This window comes from Pogona vitticeps, chromosome 1 (genome assembly GCF_051106095.1).
Source record: "Pogona vitticeps strain Pit_001003342236 chromosome 1, PviZW2.1, whole genome shotgun sequence".
NCBI lineage: Eukaryota > Metazoa > Chordata > Lepidosauria > Squamata > Agamidae > Pogona > Pogona vitticeps.
This window is the reverse complement of record NC_135783.1, coordinates 5160123-5182530: the sequence shown is the minus strand read 5'-3', so window position 1 is coordinate 5182530 and position 22408 is coordinate 5160123. Positions and strand designations below refer to the sequence as shown.

Genomic DNA, 22408 nt, shown 5'->3' with positions numbered 1-22408 from the left:
GATGTGGCTTTCAGAACTGAACCATCTGGTCGTGCTTTGCGATAATGGGGTGGGGAATTCTGTCCACTGAGATCCAGTATCACTCTAAAGCAAAGGTGGGCAACTGGCTAGAGAGGGCATGCTCTTCTTTATTTTCGCACTGCAGCTCTTAGAACTGTTCAAGAACTGACCAAGCAGAGTTCTGGGTACTCAAGTCCACAAACTCAAATCTGCACACCTCTATTTTTCACTCACCAAGAGAAAGGCTTTTAGGTTACATACTTCTGACTAGGCATGGGGACCAATATAAAAACGAATCGCGATATTTGTTAAATATCTTTGATTTGTCAGATATTCATTACTTCGTATTCTTGGGGTCCAGAGACCCCAACAAATACGAAGCAACGAATATAACCCTTTTATTACTGACCCTTCATTCCCTATCTTCTTATGCCCCCGCAGATCAGCTGTCCCTCAGGGGCATAAGCAGAGAGGGATTTTTCCCTTCGGGCAGCTTGCTAAAGCCTGCCCGAAGGGAATCCCAGCCCTGCGGCTGGGGAATGGCTTGGTTCCCCTTTCCTCCTCTTCCTATGCCTGCGCAGCATAAAAGAGGAGGGAAGGGATCAAAGGGATCCACCAGCCACTATGGGATTGCTTTGATCCTTGCTTTCTTCCTTCTTGCTAAGCCCCGGGTGGCTTAGCAAAAGGAGGGGGAAAGGGATCAAAGCGCTGCAGAATTGCTTTGATCCCTGCTTTCCTCCTTCTTGACCCACAGGGCTTAGGAAGAAGGGGGGGAAGGGATGAAAGGGAAAGCAAGAAGAAGAAGAAGAAGAAGAAGAAGAAGAAGAAGAAGAAGAAGAAGAAGAAGAAGAAGAAGAAGAAGAAGAAGAAGAAGAAGAAGAAGAAGAAGAAGAAGAAGAAGAAGAACTGATCAATGATGAATTGATTTGTTGTTCCTCGGGTCACTGGGTGGGGGCAATTGGTGTTTCATGGATCGTCAAGTTTGACAACCCACGAAGCAAGACGAAGCACCATTTTGGCGCTTTGTCCCCATCTCTACTTTGGACATGATGTCTTTTTTTCTTACTCCTCCTTCACTTCCCCTCAAACATGACTTCATTTCCTCTTACTCCCCAGAAGTAGTGCTTCCTGGGAATCACAGTTAGGAATAAGGCTGTAAGATCAGGTATCAAGTCGAACAGCATTGAAGAGGCACCTAACTACTTACCTTTACCCTGAACTACCTCTAGGCCAGTAAATTTTGTTTCAGCATGAGCAACTAATGATAACTCATTCAATAATCTGGAAGTTGAGTCCTGGCAACTGGACTTCTTCCTCATTAAGCTGAAACGTTTTGCTACTCATCCAGGGAGCTTCCTCAGTCTGAAGAAGGTGGAATATTCCTTGTTCAGATTGAAGAAGCTACTTGGATGAATAGCGAAATGTTGCAACTTAATAAGGAAGAAGTCCAGTTGCCATGACTCAACTTCCAGATACTGTAACTTCACTTGGATGACTGAGAATCTTCACGGATCGTTCAGTAACGTGGCATTCTCCTTTGAAAGCAGCACTGGATTTTTTTGCTCGAGTCACTTCCAATTTAGGGCAACACTATGAATTATTGTCTACAATCCTGTGGTTTAGTGTACTTAATTGCACTAGAATCAGTAGGGATTTGGTAAGTCAACTCCTCTGTGAATTCCATTTATTCAAATGGTAATACTCTAGCTGCACCTTAATAAAGTGAGTGCCACTCAGCCTTCCATCCTTCCGAGGTCGGTAAAATGAGTACCCAGCTTGCTGGGGGGGGCAATGTGTAGCCTGTATAATTAAAATTGTAAACCGCCCGGAGAGTGCTTGTAGCGCTATGGGGCGGTATATAAGTCCAATAAATAAATAAACTACAGTAGGCCCATTTGAATCAATGGAACTTACAGAGGAGTAGACTCACCAAATTCCCACTGATTCAATGGGCCTATTCCAGGGCAATTTACTATGCTAAGCTCTTGGATTTCAGTCTTTCACATCTTCTACAAGTGTCCATTTTTCCTAACATAGTCTTTTCCAACAAATCCTGCTCTATGCGTAATACGTCCAAAGCTCAATAGCCTCAGTTCAGTTTTTTAGTTTTTCTTGAGAATTTTGGCTTGTTTTGATCTGGAACACTCTTATTTATATTGTTACCCCCTCCCACCCCTCATCCGCTAGCCTAACTCAAAACACACAGGCCCAAGGAAATGTAAGCGCTAGGATAAATAATAAATCATAGAATGCCAGCAAATTATGTACAGGTCATTGTTCAAAAGAAGAATTGCAACACATCAATTCTTATTTGCTGTCAAAGTCTTCATAAAACAGTTAATGGAAAAATATTAACTCATAAATCAGTTCATAATCACCTGACTGTGTTCCAATGCCATTTTCATCTGACTATAATCTACCCTGGCCGCCCACCTGCCCCCAATTGAGGAACAAGGAATATTCCACCAGTGTCAAAGCAGCTTCAATGTAGACCTTACATAATGGAAAGTGTGCCATGCCCTTCTCCTGCTATCAGGCAGCCCTGGCCATGCCAACATCTCTCCATCTCCCTATCTCTCATAATCTCTCCATCTTCCTATCTTTGTATCTGCATTCCATGACATCGCTTTGATATGAGCTTCTGCAACTTCATTCAGTTTTATTAGCTGACATGGGAGGAAGAAGTGAAAGTGACTTAAGAAGAAAAGGAGGAAGAGATACATACAGGCTGTTCTTTTTAGCTACAACTCAATACTGTCCTTAAGCTGCAGCTTCAATACTTTGGCCATCTCATGAGAAGAGAAGACTCCCTTGCTTGCTTGCCACCTTTTCCCTAAAAGATCCAACTTTCTGGAACAACACATGAAACTGTTTATTTCTTTACTAACACTCTTGGAGTTTCTTGCTTGCAAAACAAGTTCTGTGCCTTCCTGTGAGAGTGGTCTTAATTGACTAGATAGGTGGGATATAAATAAAATAAATAAATAAATAAATAATAAATATGGTATCATAAGACTGAGAAGTCCTAGAAGTCCTCAATTTGCACTGACATTTTCTGTGTACTTGAGAACCAGCTTGAGATCCTACTGGTTGCAGAAGATGGAACAACCAAAAAGAGACACAGATCTCATTAAGAACGAGAACCATGGAAAGGCTGTATAAAATACAGTGTGTGAGTAAATAAGATATCCCTAATATAATATGTTGGCTGGACAGTGTCTGCGAAGCAACCACCATGAAATTGAGACAACTACTGGAGGCAGTGGAAGATAGGAGGGCCTGGCGTGCTCTGGTCCATGGGGTCACGAAGAGTCGGGCACGACTAAACGACTAGACGACGAATATAATATGAAAGATTTGTAACAGGACTATGTGAATAAATTTTTTACTAGAATTCTGGACATTTCATTCAAGCTACTTTCTCATTTCAGACCATTTTGATTTTCAGACACTATTTCTAATGTATTTCATACTCCTTTTCTCCTATTTTGAGTAATAAAAGTAATAACAACAGTGGTTTCCTATAGGAAACAACTTTCACGTGTCGCCTGACTATGAGCTTCAGAAGGACTGAGTGAGAATTATCTAATACAAATACACAAAACATTTTATTCTGAACACTAAAAAAAGCAAGTAAACATTGTTTTGGGGAGATGCCGACTATGCTCAGAGTAAATTAATGTGTTTCTGTGTGTTTCATTTTCTCACTACATTTGAAAATGAAAAAGAGTACTAATGTACCTTTCAGAGTTTGACACATTTCTCAAAGAGCAATGTGACTTTTAACTATTTGTTCTTTTAAAACATCTTTTAATGTAGAGGAAGTGGAAATATTTAATTTTTAACTCAACTCATGCCAACCTTAAAGGCCACTTACTTTTAACTTTATTAATCAAGGGGGGAAGGGGGAATTTCCCATGACTGCCAAGATGATGAAAGAAGGATGACTTCACCTTTTTATTTGCACTTATCGAAAGACAATTAACTGAATTATTCTATTAATCACATTTTGCTGCAAAGTGCTTTCAGGAACCAAACGGGGAAATATTGATCATGAATCCAGATGGCACTGCATATGAACCCTATAAATAATGAAAGGACAGCTGTAAGTTTGATTTTGGGCAGGACCCAAGAGTAGACCTCTGCTGGTAGAACACAGCACCCAATGGAAATGGGAGTGAGTGACACTCCCATCAAACGAGAGTGTTCTATGTACCCCCAAATCTAGTGCTGGAAGGTTGGGGGTGTTCTCCACAGCCAGTTCCCAGGTAAACTGGAGGGCTGCCCCAAGGGACAAGAGGAGAAGAAAGTTCCAAAGATTCTGCAAGGAGAACATTAAATTTAGACTTTATTATATGAAACAAGTACTGTATACTAGTCATAGTTTACTCGACATCTAATCAACTCTCAAGAGACAGCAGAGGAGATCCTCTAAAGCCATAAGTATCGTGTGTTTCCCTGAAAGTTGTGTCCACTGCGGACAACAAGCCTTGCCTGCTTTGCATGATACGATGACCGCAGAGCCCAGCTATCAAAAGCAAGGGGAGCTTTTGGGAATGATGGACAGAGAAACATGTTCAGAAGAACATTCATGGAATCTAGGACCAAGAAGTAGCACACAAAGGTCACAGGATCAATGCAGTGTACATAATAAGCACTGAGACCAGGGGAAAACAGCAATCAGGTTTTGAAGGCAGCTATCAAATGATTGACCCTAACACTGTTTGAATAAGTGACCAAAGCTATGAATGTAAATTAAGCCTAGTTGCCCAACCTACAGTGCAATGTAAACTCAAAGATTTGCCAGCTATAGTGGGGTTGGAATGGACAGGCACCTCTTGCGCCAGGACCACTTACCGTATTTTTTGCTCCATAAGATGCATCTGAGCATAAGACGTACCTAATTATGAAGCAAAAAATACAGTACATCGAAGGCAAAAAGGCAGGGGAAAAGGACAGGAGATTCGAATATCCCGCCCTTTCCCCCTGCCTTTTTGCCTCCCGAGGTCTCAAAGGGCTTTCCCCTCGACAACGGAGGGAGCCCTTGCAGAAGTGTATTCGCTCCATAAGACGCACAAACTTTTCATCCCACTTTTTTTGGGGGGGGAAGTGCATCTTATGGAGCAAAAAATACGGTGCCAGCACATGACCTCTGTGCTGGATGACTTCAGATCTGTCAAACCAAATGAAACTGTCAACAAAACTACTTTGCTTAGTCACTTACAACATCCCCAGTCTGAGAAGGGTTCAGACTGAACATAGCATCAGCTGGCATAGTGTTGGCATAGCCAGCCCTTAGCCACTTTAGCTATTTAAAGGACTGTGCTCCCCCCCCCCCAAATCAGGTGTCAGGGTGGTGTTATCAGTAAGGCAACTGTTTACTAGAACTGAACCAGCTGTTCCTTAGGACTTCTTGCTAATTCTAAAGAAAAAGCTGCTGGGGGAAAGGGGAAGATACGAGGTTTCTTCAGACTGCAAGCTTAAAATCTGTCCAGCCCTACTGTATGAGACTGTAGGGGACATAGTAAAAGGCGTGGTGCTGACTGTGATATTCACGTGTTGTCTTGTGCTCATCCAACAGAACCCCGAAACACGTTCAGCATTACTGATGGCTAAATATTCTGTGGAAGAAAAGGCAAGCAAGATGCAAGGAAGCATCTCTCTGCTGTTACTGATCTTCTTCTGAAGAAACCTCAGAAACGGCAAAGCACAGCTTGAAATGACAGGTAATGAGTATTTCTTTTCTGTCAAACCATTTTCCTTATTTACTGTTGCTATGTCCCGTCAAGTCGCTGATGACTCATGGTGACCCTACAGATTAATGACCTCCCAAAGCTTCTCTCATTAACCACCATGCTCAGGATTCCTTTAGAACAAGTTCTATCCAATCCCAACACCCAGTGTTCTCTCTAATAATATGAGGTTTCTGGGGAAGTTGCACCGTCCACCCTTGAGCGCAGGTGAAGTATGTTAACCAAGGAAAGTGGCAAAATGGCACACAGCCAAGCAGAATAATTTGGAATTATCTAGGCTGTACAACGTACTGACAGTCTCCAGGGGATCTGTAAACTAGTTATTAAAATTCTCACGCCTTATTCTTTTCAGAGGGGTTCTAAGGCAAACCGACAAAAAGCCCAACAGGAATCCATTCGTCTGACAATGGCTTGAACCAATAAAAGGAAATGTTCTGAACCATTCTCATTGCTCTCTGAAGATTTCAGTCTTCTGATCGCCTTCAGAGAAGCGGTCTTAGAAGCTACCAAAAAATGAAGGGTAATATTTGTAGTTTCATTGTGGTACGAAAGCATGATAGAAAACTAGAAACATCTGGCAAGGTGTAAGAATGTCTCAACCAAGTTGTGTCTTTCACTCCCATCTTATATCTCTGTCTGACAGCTGAAAGTCCGAATATCCAAAGGGAAGAGACTTTAAACTGCTTAATTTTTTTATCATTGAGCTCAGAAGGAGGAACCAGACAAGGGATATGCCATGCATTCCTTTGGGGGAAAGACCTCAGATTTTTTTTGTTGCCCCCCCCCATGGCAGTGACTATGCTATTTACACACAAGTGCTCAAAACAGGAGTCAGCAGCTGTGGCCGTCCAGATGTTTTTAGACAACTTCCATAACTTCTCCCTATTTCCTGGGCCACTCAGAGCTTCCTGGGAACTGGAACATGGTTTTTCTCCCAACATTCCCCTCCTCATTGAAGTCCCTGATGCCCTATGGTAAGAGTATCAAATAACGGTAAAATTTTCATACTGGCAATGCCATCTTCCTAACGGATTTTTGTTTGCTATAGATCTTGCAAGATTTGGTGAGGAATTCTAATTATCCAACTTGCTGAAAATCCCTATCACAAAAATAGTCAATTAACTTCATCCATCTTGCTTTCTGTCAAATGTACCTGTAGACAAGCCAGCTATGGATTCTACTTTTCAGGGAGGCAACATGAAATGACTGGCTTTATGGAAGTGAGAGCTGGACCATAAAGAAGGCAGACCGCTGAAGAATTGATGCTTTTGAATTGTGGTGCTGGAGGAGACTCTTGAGAGTCCCACGGACTGCAAGGAGAACAAACCTCTCCATTCTGAAGGAAATCAACCCTGAGTGCTCACTGGAAGGACAGATCCTGAAGCTGAGGCTCCAAGACTTTGGCCATCTCATGAGAAGAGAAGACTCAAGGACGAGATGTTTGGACAGGGTCATCGAAGCGACCAACATGAATTTGACCCAACTCTGGAAGGCAGTGGAAGACAGGAGGGCCTGGCGTCACGAAGATTTGGACACAACTTAACGACTAAACAACAACAGTGAATTTTGTTTATTAGAATGACTTTTATAAACCAACTAATGTTGGTCTTCTACTGAATGGCTACTTTTATTACATTTCCCTCCTGCTTTTGCATATATTTTTTTAATTGTTATCTGCTTTGTTTTATTCAAAGAAGAAAGGATATCAACACGTAATAAATAAATTATAAACCAAACTGCCAGATAATCAGTGGAATGGGTATGAAGATAATACAGTGATAAAAAAACTCATTCCCCAGATGCCAAAAAATTCTAGAACTGGGGATATCCCCTATTTAACAAACCTATTTGTGTGACCAGCATGATTTGTCAAACAACATTGTAGGTATCATGGCAACAAAGCTAAATGCAGGCTGCATACATTTAAATTATATTTAATTTCCAAAGATCACTCACGCATATTAAAAGATAAACTGACAGCTGTTGAGAAAAAGCATTAGAAGATGACTCAATTAAACACAGGTCAACCAAATGACTTTTCGAGTAACATGACTAGATAATAAATAATGTTTAAAGCACATGTTCCCCCATATAATTACTTTTTCTGAAAGCTACATTGAATTCCAGAAAATTACATGGTTACATATTCAAGTCTAAATTAGAAATATAATGTAGAAACATTCTGATTTCAAAAAAAGTGTGTAGTGTGCGTGGGTGGGAAGGGAAGGGAGGTAATTGCAAGGAAGCAGCTGATGAACGATCCAGCAGTTTTTTTCCCCTCCATCAGATTCCAGTTCCACTTGAGATGGGCAGATTTCAAATCGCTTATGAATATACTGATAAGCAAAGGATTGTTCTGAACATCTGTACACAAACTATGAGGAGATATTTCCTAGTGAATGAACATCACGAGATTCACATAATGCTCGCCAGAAGCCGTGTATTTGTGTATTGAGTCAAATACACTGGAAATAGCTCAAAACACTTATCCATTGCAAATGCCTTTTCATATTTGCATCTGCAGGACAATTTACTGGGATGTATAAATAATTCTCCACCAGGGTGTTTATCAGCTCCAGAAATCTGAGCAGCCCAATTACTCCTTCAGTTTAAGGCAATATGCTATCTGTCCTGCCACAGAACACAAGATGTGCATAATCCTAATTACTGATTCTGCTAATAAGATAAGGAGGATCTTATTTTCAGGTAAGAGTTTTTACTAGAGTAGCTACTTGGTGGCATCTGATGACAAAACACTTCATCTTTAGATGACCTACTCAATTTTCAAAAAACCGCTACCAAACACATGTGGGGTATTGCATCTTTGAATGCAATTCAAAAGATCCAGCGCTGCCTTGCAACATTGCGCTTACCTTGCCAGGAAAAAGGATGCCAAGCTTTGTATCGCAAAGGCCAGCTTGAAAGTTCACAAGAGATTATCTACCGTGTCCCCATTTTGTGCTCATTTTCATTCACAAAGAACATCCCAGAATCTGATTCTTCTTCCCCCCCCCCGTCATCCAACTACTTTTCACCCAAACACATTATTTGATAATTTGTTCAAATTTGATAATTTGTTCAAATATTTCAGACACAAAGCAATTTGGATGCTCGAAATCCTCTGTTCGAGCAGGAAAATCTGACATCATCAGGTGCTGTGATGGAGCAATCATACTTATATGTGGAACTGGCACGTCATCTGCCCACATGTATTGCGCCCCGCTGTTGAGTCTGAAAGAACATTTGACCCAATTTGACCTAAATGAAAAACAGCCAGTTTGGTGTAGGGGATAGAGTGCCAGGCTAGGACTCAGCTGGATTCAAATCCCAACATGGCTTCGGAAATTCAGCCAGAGTTACAAAGGCAAATCATTCCTTGAACTCCTCACATGCTTCAAAAACCTCATTACAGCTGCCGTTCAGACAGAAGCAACGTAACGACAACAGCAGATCTCTAGGAAAAGAACTTGACTTGAAAGCCACTTTTTTTCATAGGCATACGGATTGCTTCTCTTTCTGGTTCCTCTCTCTCTCTCTCTCTCTCTTTCTCTATGAGCCCTTTGTTTCTTCCTCTCTCTCCTTTCCTATGGCTCCTTTTTGTCTCCTCTCTCTTTCTGTGGCTGGTAAGGTAAAGGTTCCCCTTGACATTTAGTCCAGTTGTGTCCGACTCTAGGGTGCGGTGCTCGTCCTCGTCTCCAAGCCATAGAGCCAGCGTTTGTCCATAGACTGTTTCCGTGGCCAGCGCAACTAGACACGGGATGCCGTGACCTTCCCACCGAGGTGGTACCTATTTATCTACTGCCATTTTTACATGCTTTTGAATGGCTAGGTTGGCAGGAGCTGGGACAAGTGACAGGAGCTCACTCCGTCACATAGATTCGATCTTACAATGGCAGGTCTTCTGACCTTGCAGCACAGAGGCTTCTGCGGTTTAACCTGTAGAGCCACCAGGTGGATCGCATTGAGTCAGAACTCTCCACTGTGACCTGTCCATCTTGGGTGTCCCTGCATGACATAGCCCATAGCTTCTCTGAATTACTCAAGCCCCTTCGCCACGACAAGGAAGCAATCCGTTCATACTATATATCAATAACCCTATTTGTACAAACTATTCAACCTCCTATATACCATTTTGTGTTTGCTAACATCACACTGTTTCAATGAAGGGCTTTGAGTTCATGAAAGAATCAGACCTACCTGAACAAACTTCTTGGTATGTGGGGTGTGGGGTGTGTCCTCCTGCATACCCAACCTGAGTTGAGTAGACTCCTTTCTGCCTCCAAAATTTCCTCTCTGCCCCCCAAAAGCAGCCCATCCCTGCATGAGACAAAACAGAAGTATCATTATAAAAACATATATACACAGCAGAGAAATACAGAAATAAACAAAGAGTTCTTTAAACGCAACAATAAAATTAACTGAATACAGTGGTGCCTCACTTAACGATTACCTTGTTAAACGACAAAACTGCTTGACAATGAGGTTTTTGCAATCGCAAAACGATGTTCTAATAGGAAAAATTTGCTTCACGATGATCGGTGCCCTGCTTCAGGAACCGATTTTTCACTAGACGATGATTTTGAAATAGCTGATCGGCGGCTCTAAAATGGTCGCTCACTGTGCAAAATGGCTCCCTGCTGTGCTTTAGGATGGATTCTTCACTTTACAGGCACCAGAAAATGGAGGATCTTCGCAAAACGAGCGGGTATTTAGCCCATTGGAACGCATTGAACGGTTTTGAATGCATTTCAATGGGTTTTTTAAATTCGCTTGACGACGATTTCACTTAACAGCGATTTCAACAGAATGGATTATCGTCGTCAAGCAAGACACCACTGTATAGCATTGTACGAGCAACCATAAAATAATGGCTAAAGATTTTGCCTGCGAATACCTGCGAATGCTTCGGGATGCAGAGAAAGCATTTAACCAGCAGCAATCCCACCCACTATCTTCTGCATCAGAGAGTACAGCAAGTCAGCAGAATTAATAATATTCTGCTGGAGTCTACCTGCCCGTGTAACTTGTCAAGATTTAATGCAGAACTTAAAAAAGAGATATTTCACTCTTGAAATGAAGATAAATGATGTCAACAGCACTACTGCTCAAGGATTTTCACATCACCCAATCTTATCCATATTATCAAAAAACAAGAAATTGACACCATGGTTATACCATCCATTTTGTAACGACTAATTGGAAAATAAGCAAGATAGCTGATCAAGCAAATAGACATACTTAACGTGTAAAATTTTGTGTTGTGAAGTTTCTACACAAACTGTGTAATGAACCAGATTATTTCAATATACAGAATATTCCATTACAGTTTTATTCAAATGGACAATATGTAACATTAACCCATCAGACTATGCATATGGACAATGCAGATCCAATTTTTGAAAAGGGAAAGCAGAAAAACAGGGGGGGAAAGTCTTGTACCATTCTTATTTACAATATTATTAAATATTCCTCCAAGCATTACAAATAATAGCAAAAACTCTTATTTCTTTTGTAAACACAAGTGTGCCTATCCAACAATAGATAATTTATCAAAAGAGATACAGAATTGTTTTCAAACCTTTGCATTTGAGAAAGGAGGCTGTTATCCACAAAACCTCCTAGTCTTTTGTCATGATGTGGAATTTTGCATATATAAGATGCTAAAAAATGAAAGGCAGATGTAGAAAAAAATGCAATCCTGAAAGTGATCACTGTGCTTTAAAAATGATGTTTGAACAACTTGTTACTAAATGCCACAGCAAAACAATCAGCAAGCTCTCCAGCCAAGTCTGGAAGCATGGTCAATGTGCATTAGCATTGCCTAGCCGAAGGATCTCGCTGACAGTTGAATGTGTAAGCCAATGATAAGAAATAGGAATCAAAGGAGAGAGGAAAAATTCTAGAGTCCTAAAATGCAGATAGAGCAAATTGGTACCTGACCAACAGTACCACGAGCACTTTATGCCCATAGCATTTTGTCTACCCAGTAGAATGCAACCCAAATAACCTCCTATTCCAGCGGGTGCAGGGGCCTGTTCTGTCAAAATAATACAGTGGTGCCTCGACTTACGACCATCCCGACTTACGACCATTTTGAGTTACGACCAGCTCCGGCCGCAAAATTTTGCTTCAACTTGTGATGGAGCTTCCACTTACGAACAGAAAAAGGCAGGGGGAAAAGGCAGGAAATTCAAATTTCTAACTGTAGGTGGTGAGGAGGCTGCTTCTTTGTAGTTCTTTCACCCCAGCAGTTAGAGTGTGGGATCTAAGGAGGCTTTGGACTGCCTGGTAAGGTAAGGTAAGGTGCGGCTCTCTGCTTCTTGAAAACTGTTCTGGGTGTTTTTGCAACGTGGTTTTGGGCTGGGGGGTTCTGTTTCTGTGCTGTGATGGGTTTTGGGGGGGGGTTGGTTTTTTTTGTTCCCCCCATTTCCTATGGGCCTTGGGGGTTTGGTTGCTTTTTGGAGTGTTTTCCCCCCATTTCTGATGAGTCTTGGGGGTCTGTTTGTTGGTGCTTTGCTCTTTCCCCATTTCCGATCTGTCTTGCATGCTCTGCTTGTTTCCCCCCCCCCCCGGGCTGGAAGGGATTAATTGCATTTCTGATGGGTCTTGCAGTGATTTTTTTGGGGTGATTTTTTTTTCTTCAGCCAGAACGGATTAATTGCATTTTAATGCATTTCAGTGGGAAATGGTGCTTCAATTTACAACCATTTCGACTTACACCCATCTTCCAGAACGGATTAAGTTCGAATGTTGAGGCACCAGGGTAACTGTTATCTGCTATGGGGCAATTTGCCAGCCTCGTCAGTTATGAGAGTCGTATTCTGCCAACCCAGTAAAAGCAATAGAGAATTCCATTGAAAAAAATTCTGACCAAAAGCGATCAGTAAGGTGCCACAGCAGCAAGATTTAGTAGTTAACTGCAGAAGGGGAATGGAAACAACAACATTTTTAAAATGGAGTTACAGTAAAACACTGTCAGATAGCTCAATGGCAGAGCCAGAAGTTGAGAGTTCAATTCCCTCCCTCCCCATGCCTCCTTGACAAGGGATGGACCCAATGATCCACAGGATCCCTTCCACCTCTGCACTTCTAAGATGATGATGATGACGACGACAATGAATTCTCATGTTTTGAATTGAAATCTGACTTAAGTATTTGCCTGCAACCTTAGCTGAGTTTTGATATATTTTTAAGCATTTGTGCCTACAGTTTTTCCATAGCTGCAAGATTTTTGGATTTTTTCAACAACTTTGAACTATGTATTTGTGAAGGCTTTCACGGCCGGGATCTAATCTGTCCTCTGAAGAAGCCGACCACAGAGACTGGCAAAACGTTAGGAAGAACAACCTTCCGAACACGGCCAAAGAGCCCGAAAAACCCACAACAACCAACTTTGAACTATTTTTGTGCTTGTGGAACATAAAAGATGAATAAGGCTAGTAGAAATAGACAAGCTGATGTTGCCCGTAATTACTACAACAATGAAGCAACTTTTACCTGGATAGATGAATTTTGATATGACTGGAAACCATTGTCTGGTTGCATTCTGGTATTAACCCTTACCTAGTATAAATGCCAGCTGTGATGAATGCAGACTCCAGATTTGTTCTAAAGATCTATAAAGTTCTCTAAGGCTCTTAGGGAGATGTTCAGGTATCGGACTCTCTGACCTGAAACTTTGAGATATCTTTTAGGATTCTTTGTTGCTTCTGCTGCAAAGGGATGAAAAGGCCTACTGCTATGGACATTTCCAAAGATTTAAAAATCTTTACTTTCCTGTTCATGTTAGAATGAATGGGAGGGGGTTTGACTAAAATGGGGCTCTGGACATGAGACAGTGGTAAATGTAGGAATAGTAACTACAGCAGTCTAGATCTTACCAAAAAAATCACACAGTCTTCTTCCTCATGAAAGTTACCAACAGCTTTTCTACTTGTAGTACAGGGGTCCCCAACCTTGGGCCTACAGATGTTCTTGGACTTCAACTCCCAGAAATCCTGGCCAGCCAAGGTGGTGGTGAAGGTTTCTGGGAGTTGCAGTCCAAGAACATCTGGAGGCCCAAGGTTGAGGACCACTGTTGCAGTGGATCCTGGTCAGTGCTGGAGTAAGCCATCTACTGTACACGCCATTGTCTTTCCAAGAGCCCTCTCCATGGTCCTGAACCATAACCTTTTGCTTGGAATGGATGACAAAATTGTTTTCCAGGGAGTCTTCTCTTCTTCTGAGATGGCCAAAGTATTGGAGCCTCAGCTTCAGGATCGATCTTTCCAGGGAGCACTCAGGGTTGATTTCCTTGAGAATGGATAGGTGTGTTCTCTTTGCAGTCCAGGGGACTCTCAAGAGTCTCCTCCAGCAACACAATTAAAAAGCATCAATTCTTCAGTGGCCAGCCTCCACTATGACCTGTCCGTCTTGGGTGTCCCTGCATGGCATAGCCCATAGCTTCTCTGAATTACTCAAACCCCTTTGCCACGACAAGGCAGTAATCCGTGAAGGGGATCTTCGGAGAAAACCTGATAAAATTGAAACCCTGGGTGCAGGTTGATGCTGAGAAGCAGTGTGCTATAGAATATAAAGGTACTAAGCAACATTCCTCTAATTTTCAGCCCCGTTGGGTGGGGCTCTACTTCTATGCAAGCACAACATCACCCACACACACACTATTCCAACCCTCATGCGGAATTCCATCGTGACCAGAACCAAAGGGGTTCAAAACAATCGCTGTTGGAGCACAGAGGAGAAACAAGACTGTGTGGAGGGAGAAGTCATGCAGGAGCACACCTTAGAGGGTGCCTTGGTACCAAGCAAATCTTCTGAGGAAATGTTCTACACTATGCACATCTCAAAGGTCCATCTCTGCACCTTCACAGAACCAAAAAGGGCATCAATGTGGGGAAAGGGCTCCTTCGATGACTTTAGTAGGAAGGAAAACAGAAAGGGAAGAACAATGAACATTTTAATGTAATGTTTAATTTAAATAATTCATCTTTTTTACAAAGCTCAAAACTAACTCATTGCTTTCTTCTTCCTGCCCCTCCTCCTGAACACACGAACATAGAAACAGACTCAATTCTTTAAACAAAAGCGCACACAACTCTGATTTATGAATGTGGCATACTGTGCTTCTGTATCCATGATTCCAAAATGCCAGGAAATGGCCTAATATTGATGAACAGTATCTTGTCCTCATTGCCAGGAGGAAAAAAAAAGGATGCCAAGATGGTCTACGACACTGGTTCTTAACCTTGGGTTACTCAGGAGTTTTGGACTGCAACTCCCAGAAGCCTTCACCACCAACTGTACTGGCTGGGGTTTCTGGGAGTTGCAGTTCAAAAGCATCCGAGTAACAAAGGTTAAGAACCACTGGTCTACGAGATACCCTCCTGTGCTCACTTCCGTTCACAGAGAGACACTAACCAAGAAAAATTGCAGAAGTTGACTCTTTTTAAAAAAAATCAGTTAACCACTTCTCACCCAGATACAAAGCAATTACCAGGGCTGTTTTTCAACAGGTGTGACTGCAGGAAATATAATAGGATCAAACACTATTGAAGAATTTAGCCTAGGATTTGAATATTAAGCAGGACAGCGACCCATACAATTTTGTGAAACCAATAATTCATTTATTGTAAATATGTGTAAACAGACCGCTGTACACATCAACATCCCCAGATGGCAAACAGAGAAATCAAATTGACAATATCACTAGAAGCAGAAGATGGAGAAGTTGTATTTCCTCTGCCAAAACAAGACCAAGAGCACATAGACTATGAACTACTGATATTAAAACTTAAAAGAAACCTGTAGAACAGAAAAACAATCAAATAGAATTACGGTAAAATAAGTTTTGTGATGATTTCAAGTCATTATAAAAATAGATCTGTATTGCTAAATTTAATCAACCACAATTCAGAAAAACTATAGATTGAAGCCAGATATTTCATCATGGAATGGGAAGAACCCTATTCATGTAGTCAAGAGAAAACATTTTTTCCAGCAACGGGAATAATCTTAAAAGAAACTGAATGGGTTCTTAAATGCCATGAACAATGTTTATTCTTTCTCCTTTTTCATAGCGAATAACCACAGCCTTTAAAAAAATGCAACTTTGTTTCAGGATTGCACCCTGAAATTAATTAAACAGGAAACATATTCCCTGTGATAGTTTATGAATTTACTTTTCATATTTGTTGCATGTATACGAATCATGGTGAACTCTTTTTTTTTTCATAAAACACAAGTTCTAAAAATGCTGATTCTTCATTTTAGATTACTTATTTTTCCCTATCCCCAAAATGCTTTCAAAACTCACAAACTTCAGGAAGAGAATCCCCCGCCATAGAAAAGCCATAGAGTTGGTTAAATGGCAATCATACATATTTTGCAGCATAATTTTCTTTTAGCTGATTAGCAAACTGTCAAAACACAATAATTTGTATTAATGGCAAACATTCATTTAATGTTCTGCTTCCTGGCATCTGCAATCTGTAAAGGTGGCAGAGCAATAATTAACTAAATTAGAGATCATACAGGAAGAGGGAGGAACTCTTCCAGGCTAGCTGACTTGTGCATGCAAATAATATTCAAAGAGTGCCTAAAATTGAAGCATTTATTCGCCAGCATGACCAGGTAAGTCAGCCAAGACTGCCACTAAGCAACATTCTACCAACTTTTAACGGAATTCCACCAATCTGAATGATCTGCAGACGTGAGCTAGCAAAGTGCGTGCATATAAAAACAGACCAAGAAATCATTCCCATGATGCTGCAAGCTTCTAAGCAGGTAACAACCTGAACAGTAAGGAAGACATTAGCATAATAGATACCTTGCATCCAGTTTTCCCATGATCTGCTAGGCTATTATTAATTTTGAAAAGCTGCCTGCTAACTTGAGTAGAAAAGACATCATGTTTCACAAAGGAAAGAAGGGTTTATTTTCTTGCTTCTTTTCCTAATGCAAGAAACCATATTTATCTAGTAAGAGTTGTAAGGGCAATTTAGGCAAGCTCTCGATGGCAGACTTATGCCCGCCGTATGAAATCCATTCCACTCCTCTCATGTTAAAGCTCCAGGATGAACCCGCAAAAGGAAACAATTTTTGAAGGACAGCCAAGAGGGGCTGGCATACTAGCAGAGAAATTAAAGCTCAAAGTGCGAGGCTTGGGTCGGTGGCGTCTTCCAGATCCATGCGGATTTCAGCTTCAAATTGTCAAAGGATGTCCCTGTGATGTTGGGACTTTAAAATCTGTTTTGTAACATGACAGAAGAATCTATCATAAATCTTCATTACCAAGTAAGCTGCTTTGCTTTGTCCTACACCCGACAGCTTTCATCTGAGAAAGAGAAAACTGTACAGCGCCTTCAAGTGGTATGGCACTTAATCTGTCCTGCAGATGGTCCTACATCCAATCCTTAGCCTTTCCAAAGATAAAGATCTCTAGGTGCAATGGTAGGATGATCTGTGAATTTAAGGACGTAAGAGCGCTGCTGGTACCTTTGTCCAAGCCCATGGACGTCTGCTCTGTGCAACGTGGTTAGATCAACAGTAGAGATATCCACCCCATGGAAGTCTATTCTGTGCTGGAGGAGGAAGTGGATTAGACAGACCAAAGACTTCCTTCAGAGATTTTAGCTACACATCCCATAAATCAAGTACTAGGTGGACCCCTGGTCTGGTTCAATATATGTAGGTAAAGGTAAAGGTTCCCCTTGACATTTAGTCCAGTCATGTCTGACTCTAGGGGACGGTGCTCATCCCCATCACCAAGCCCTAGAGCCAGCGTTTGTCTGTAGACAGTGTCTGTGGTCACGTGGCCAGCGCGACTAGACACAGAACGCTGTGACCTTCCCACCGAGGTGGTACCTATTTATCTACTGCCATTTTTTACATGCTTTTGAACTGCTAGGTTGGCAGGAGCTGGGACAAGCGACGGGAGCTCCCTCCATCACATGGATTCGATCTTACGACTGCTTGGTCTTCTGACCTTCCAGCCCAGAGGCTTCTGTGGTTTAACCTGCAGCGCCACCGCGTCCCCACCTTGATATCTGGTACCCAGCAATTAGTATCTGGTGTATCCATGGCATGTGTGTTGTGTGTATTTATCTTTGCTTCACAGTATTTTTATTTCCCTCAGCTCACTCCGTCGCATGGATTCGATCTTACGACGGCTGGTCTTCTGACCTTGCAGCACAGAGGCTTCTATAAGTCAGGTTTAATTCTGACTTACGGCAATCTTTTTCAGGACTTTCCAGGTAGAGAATACTGAGAGGTGGTTTACCATTCCTTTCTTCGGGGGGCACCCTGGGACTATACCACTCGCCCAAGGCCACCCAGGCTGGCTCTTCTCATCAGAGGCTAAGTGGGGAATCGAACCCCCAACGTTCTGGCTCCACAGGCAGATACCTAATCCACCAAGCTATCCAGCTGCATTCAATATAAGGCAGCTTCTTTTCATACCTGAATGACTTCAATTGGCCAATGCCAAGAGGAACAACTTTTCTAACCCCTCAAAGTTGGGGGTCGGGGGGAATCTGTATGGCGTTTGTTTATTTTGAATCTGTTGGAATGCTCTTCCTCCTTATTTTTGCAGGCTGGTTTCTACTTGACATCCTGGGTTTCTTTCTTTCTTTCTTTTCTTACTTTTTTTCTTTAAATGTTTTTAGGGTAGGACCTTTCTTGTCGTGAATCAGAACAGCCCTGCTGCCTTCTGCCAGTTTCAAAGTTTCTTTAAAAGCTCAGTTAACAGAACAAAGCTGTATCTGCCATCAAACAGATCACCAAAGGCATGGCCTTCCTTTGAAACTTCAGAAATCAACTTCAAACTAAAGGCATATACCCTGTCTCTGCCTCTTATCTTCGTTGCTGGTTGAAATGTTCTAAAAACAAAGAAAGAGCATCACGACAGTCACAGGATAACTGTAGTTCTAGAATATTCTGTACCCAGCAATGGATACAAGGGCTGAAACGAAACGGTGTGGGGCTGGATTCAGTACCAGAAGGCCTTTTGCTTCCCAAACAGTTCGGCTTTTGCTTGAAATCAATGCAGCTGCATTCCAAGCCCTTTGCGCACTTTACCAGAGGACGTCTTAGTGGTGGCCGCCACAGCCACGAACTGCGAGTCTCATGAAATCCTATGTTCCCGTTTCCTGCTTCTCGTGAGTCAAGGTCTGCAGCAAAATGCGACATCAGGAAGCGCCTCATCAGATGAAACATCCAAGACACCACAAGTTTCAAACGTCATTTATCATCTTGGAAAGCAAGCACTGTTTGAAGAAAGGGCAGATTCCAAATCAGAGACTATCACCAGTCGCTAGTAAGGATGGTGAGATTTCACCTGCAGTAGAAGATGATGATCTATTACTATCGACACCACTCGTATCCCTCCATGTATCAACCATTGGGATTTCAAGAGGTGGGCTGCAAATGAACTCATGCCCTACCACTGGGCGTCTCACAGGTAACTGCCTCAGCACCATTCAGACAAGGTGTTAAAGACTGCAGGCCTTTTATCCAGCAGCGCTCTTATGTCCTTACGTGCCCAGATCATCCTACCATTGCATCTAGTGATGCCAGAGTCACCTCAAACATGCCGTCTCCCCCATGACCCAGGTAAGCAGAGATAGTAACAGATGTACTGAGAGACCCTCCAGAGCCATCAGATGACCAAGCTCAGATTATTCGCTATTTGAATTCATAATACCACATTTTCTGTGCAACAAAGATTCTTAGGGAAAATACGGTGCTATCTTTTCTCTGAGAAAGTATTTTTGGAGCAATTAACTTCTGCAGCAGATTAAATGCACCGCTGACTGATGTAGGAATTTCTATGGTCCTGAATTTTGTATACAAAAATGTCATAGCGAAAACTCAGAAGACCCAGCTCAGAGAAAATCCCATATTACTATAGTAGGAAATGTATGTAACTGTTAGCCTTTTCAAAGCAGTTTCAGAGACATCACACATTTTAAAAAAACAAAGCAAGACAAAACAAAAACAGTCTTGTAAAGAGAGATGTAGAATTTAGCATGAAAGCTAAGCATCGGCTTGCTGTCATATCACTGATAGAGTGAATTGGAGCTTGTTTATCCAAGTCATGTAATATACCTGGAGGGCTCCAATTCCAAAGAGAATGGACAATATATGTCAGAGATGTCCAAGTAATATATGTGTAATCACACAACTACTACATAGGTTCATTTGCCTCTCTGCAGTACCCTGGGGTCTCTCTACATGTAAGCCAGGAATCCTCTTACCAAAGCATACCTTTTCAAGTCAGGACACAGAAAGCTCTTGTACATGAAGTTCAACCATTGGTCCATCTCAGCTCGTACTTTACAGCTATGCCTGCTTTTGGGGTGCAGCTCCCAGGGGTTCTGCCCGGAGGTATACCTGGCCAATTCTGGGAGTTGGAAGTCCAAAAGAAATGAATGTTCAATGCCCACAATAAATTCTTGGCCTCAACGAAACATGTTTCTGCACACAGGGAAAATTCTGGGACCTCATCTTAATCTGAAAAACTCCAGACCACCAGGGCAAGAGAAAATGTTCCTTTGTGAACATGTAGTAGTAGTAGGCATCCTTCAGTCTGGAGAGATGATGTTCATGTGCTCTGAATGGAGGACTTGGAACAGCGTATAGTGTGGCTGAAAAGGCCAATTCGAGAGTGACCATCCCTTCCACCCTGAAGACAAACCCAATCTGTCCCCTGTCCAGCTCCCTGATTTTGCTGCTTTCGGGACTGCCTCTTGGCCTCGGCCTGCCGAACAAGGGTCTCTTCAAATTGGGAGAGGCCGTGATGCACTGCCTGCCTCCAGGCTGAACGGTCAGATGTCAGGGTTTCCCATCTATTGAGGTCTATTCTTAAGGCCTTCAGATCCCGCTTGCAGATATCCTTGTATCGCAGCTGTGGTCTCCCTCTGGGGTGATTTCCCTGCACTAATTCTCCATACAAGAGATCCTTTGGACTCTGACCATCAGCCATTCTCACAACATGCCCAAGCCAACGTAGAGGTCGCTGCTTCAATAATGTATACATGCTAAAAAATCCAGCTCGTTCCAGGACTACTCTATTTGGAACTTTGTCCTGCCAGGTGATACCAAAAATGCATCAGAGACAACGCATATGGAATGTGTTCATGTTCCTGTGAACATGCAGCTTCAGACCATTTGAAAGTGCAACACAATCACAGTCACAAGTCTCCCACATTATGATCTAGCAGCACACTCCTCCCTTGTCCCAAATGTTACTCTTTCCATGGCAAATCTTATTGAGACACATCTTCATATCCTAGCATGCTTCTCCTCTTTGAAGGAGAGCAACAGAAATCATGAAGATATACAATTTACTTAGGCATCTAACTCTTCCTTAAACCCACTGGAGTGTTTTATTTTCTCAACTATTCCAGTAAAAACATATATTTCTGAAAAGAATGTTGTGCTTCTGAAAACTGTTCAGCAAATCAGAAAGTCTCTTTTGAAAATAACTCACACTGGCAAATTCAATATGCATTAGGAAATACAAAGAAGACAGAAGCTGAGTGGATGAGAAATAAATGTAAAATACCGAATGTTGTGAAATACAACTTGTGGTGGCTCTAGAAACAAGTTTATCAAAGGGGGTACAACTACAACTACAAAGTCTTAGAAGACAAGGTCTACAGCTGAATTCCCTTTTTCCTCCAAGAACAAAGATGGAGGGGAAAGTATACAGAGATAAATGTGTGATCCTTTGAAATAAGAATGTTAATGCAACTTCAATCAAGGACAGTTCCCTTTATTACTTGCACAGCTCACTTCAAAGAATGTCCTTGGTAATGTCACTGTGGCCGCAAGTGTTTTGAAGGCTTCTGGAGCCCAATTCCCTTTGTTTCTCCAAACCTCCAAACCTCATGTAATGAGCTGCCTAGTGCAAAACAAAAATATGTCAGATCAAAAACAGAAGCATTTTGAATTGAACCCTTTTACTCTCACTTTGTACTGGTGTAAATAATTATGGGCACAGAAGACCCACACACTATTTATTTTGAGAATACGTAGGAAATGTATCTGATCTCAAGAGTTGGAAAAGTCTTTTGGTTAGGGAAATAAGCATTAACCGAACACCAGCGTTCATGTTGACAGCCAATGTCACCTGAGCTTTTCATTCCTTTAGCTTTACCAGTGATTCTCCACGCCGTGCTGGTGAAGACCTGGTTGCTTCAAGGCCCAAACTGTGACCAAGTGACCCTAACAGTCAGAAGCAGCCACCAAGGTCCACAGCATAATAATTGACAGGAAGGGAAGCCAACAGATGTGTCTGACCCACAACACCTGGAGTTGCCCTTCTGCCTCCTGATTAGAAATCTCATTCCTGTCCTAAACAAACAAAATTGGAGAATAGGGGAAAGTCTGGACAAGAATATAAGAGCCTAAGAACAGCCCTGCTGGATCAGGCCAAGGGCCCATTGAGTCCAGTTTCCTGTATCTCACCATGGCCCCACCAGATGTCTCTGGGAGCCCAGGAGACAACAAGATCCCTGAGAATTATTGTTCTCAACCAGATAAGCTACCTCATTAACAGAACTTGTTGAGAAATTGCTGACAATCCTGAGGTTCCTTACCATCAGAAAAAAAAAGAGTACTTTCCCACTTCTGCTGAGGCTGCCACAATTTGTGCA

At 42.1% G+C, this 22408-nt stretch overlaps 1 protein-coding gene across 16 annotated transcripts in view; it reads right to left on the bottom strand.

Moving 5' to 3' along the window:
- Positions 1–22408, bottom strand: part of MSRA (methionine sulfoxide reductase A) — a 227717-nt gene that overhangs the window by 93307 nt on the left and 112002 nt on the right. For all 16 annotated transcript variants that reach the window (XM_072986579.2, XM_078381762.1, XM_078381767.1 and 13 more), the window contains exon 3: positions 9951–10070. In XM_072986579.2, the coding sequence (XP_072842680.2) occupies positions 9951–10070 (120 nt within the window). The remainder of the gene's footprint in view (positions 1–9950; positions 10071–22408) is intronic.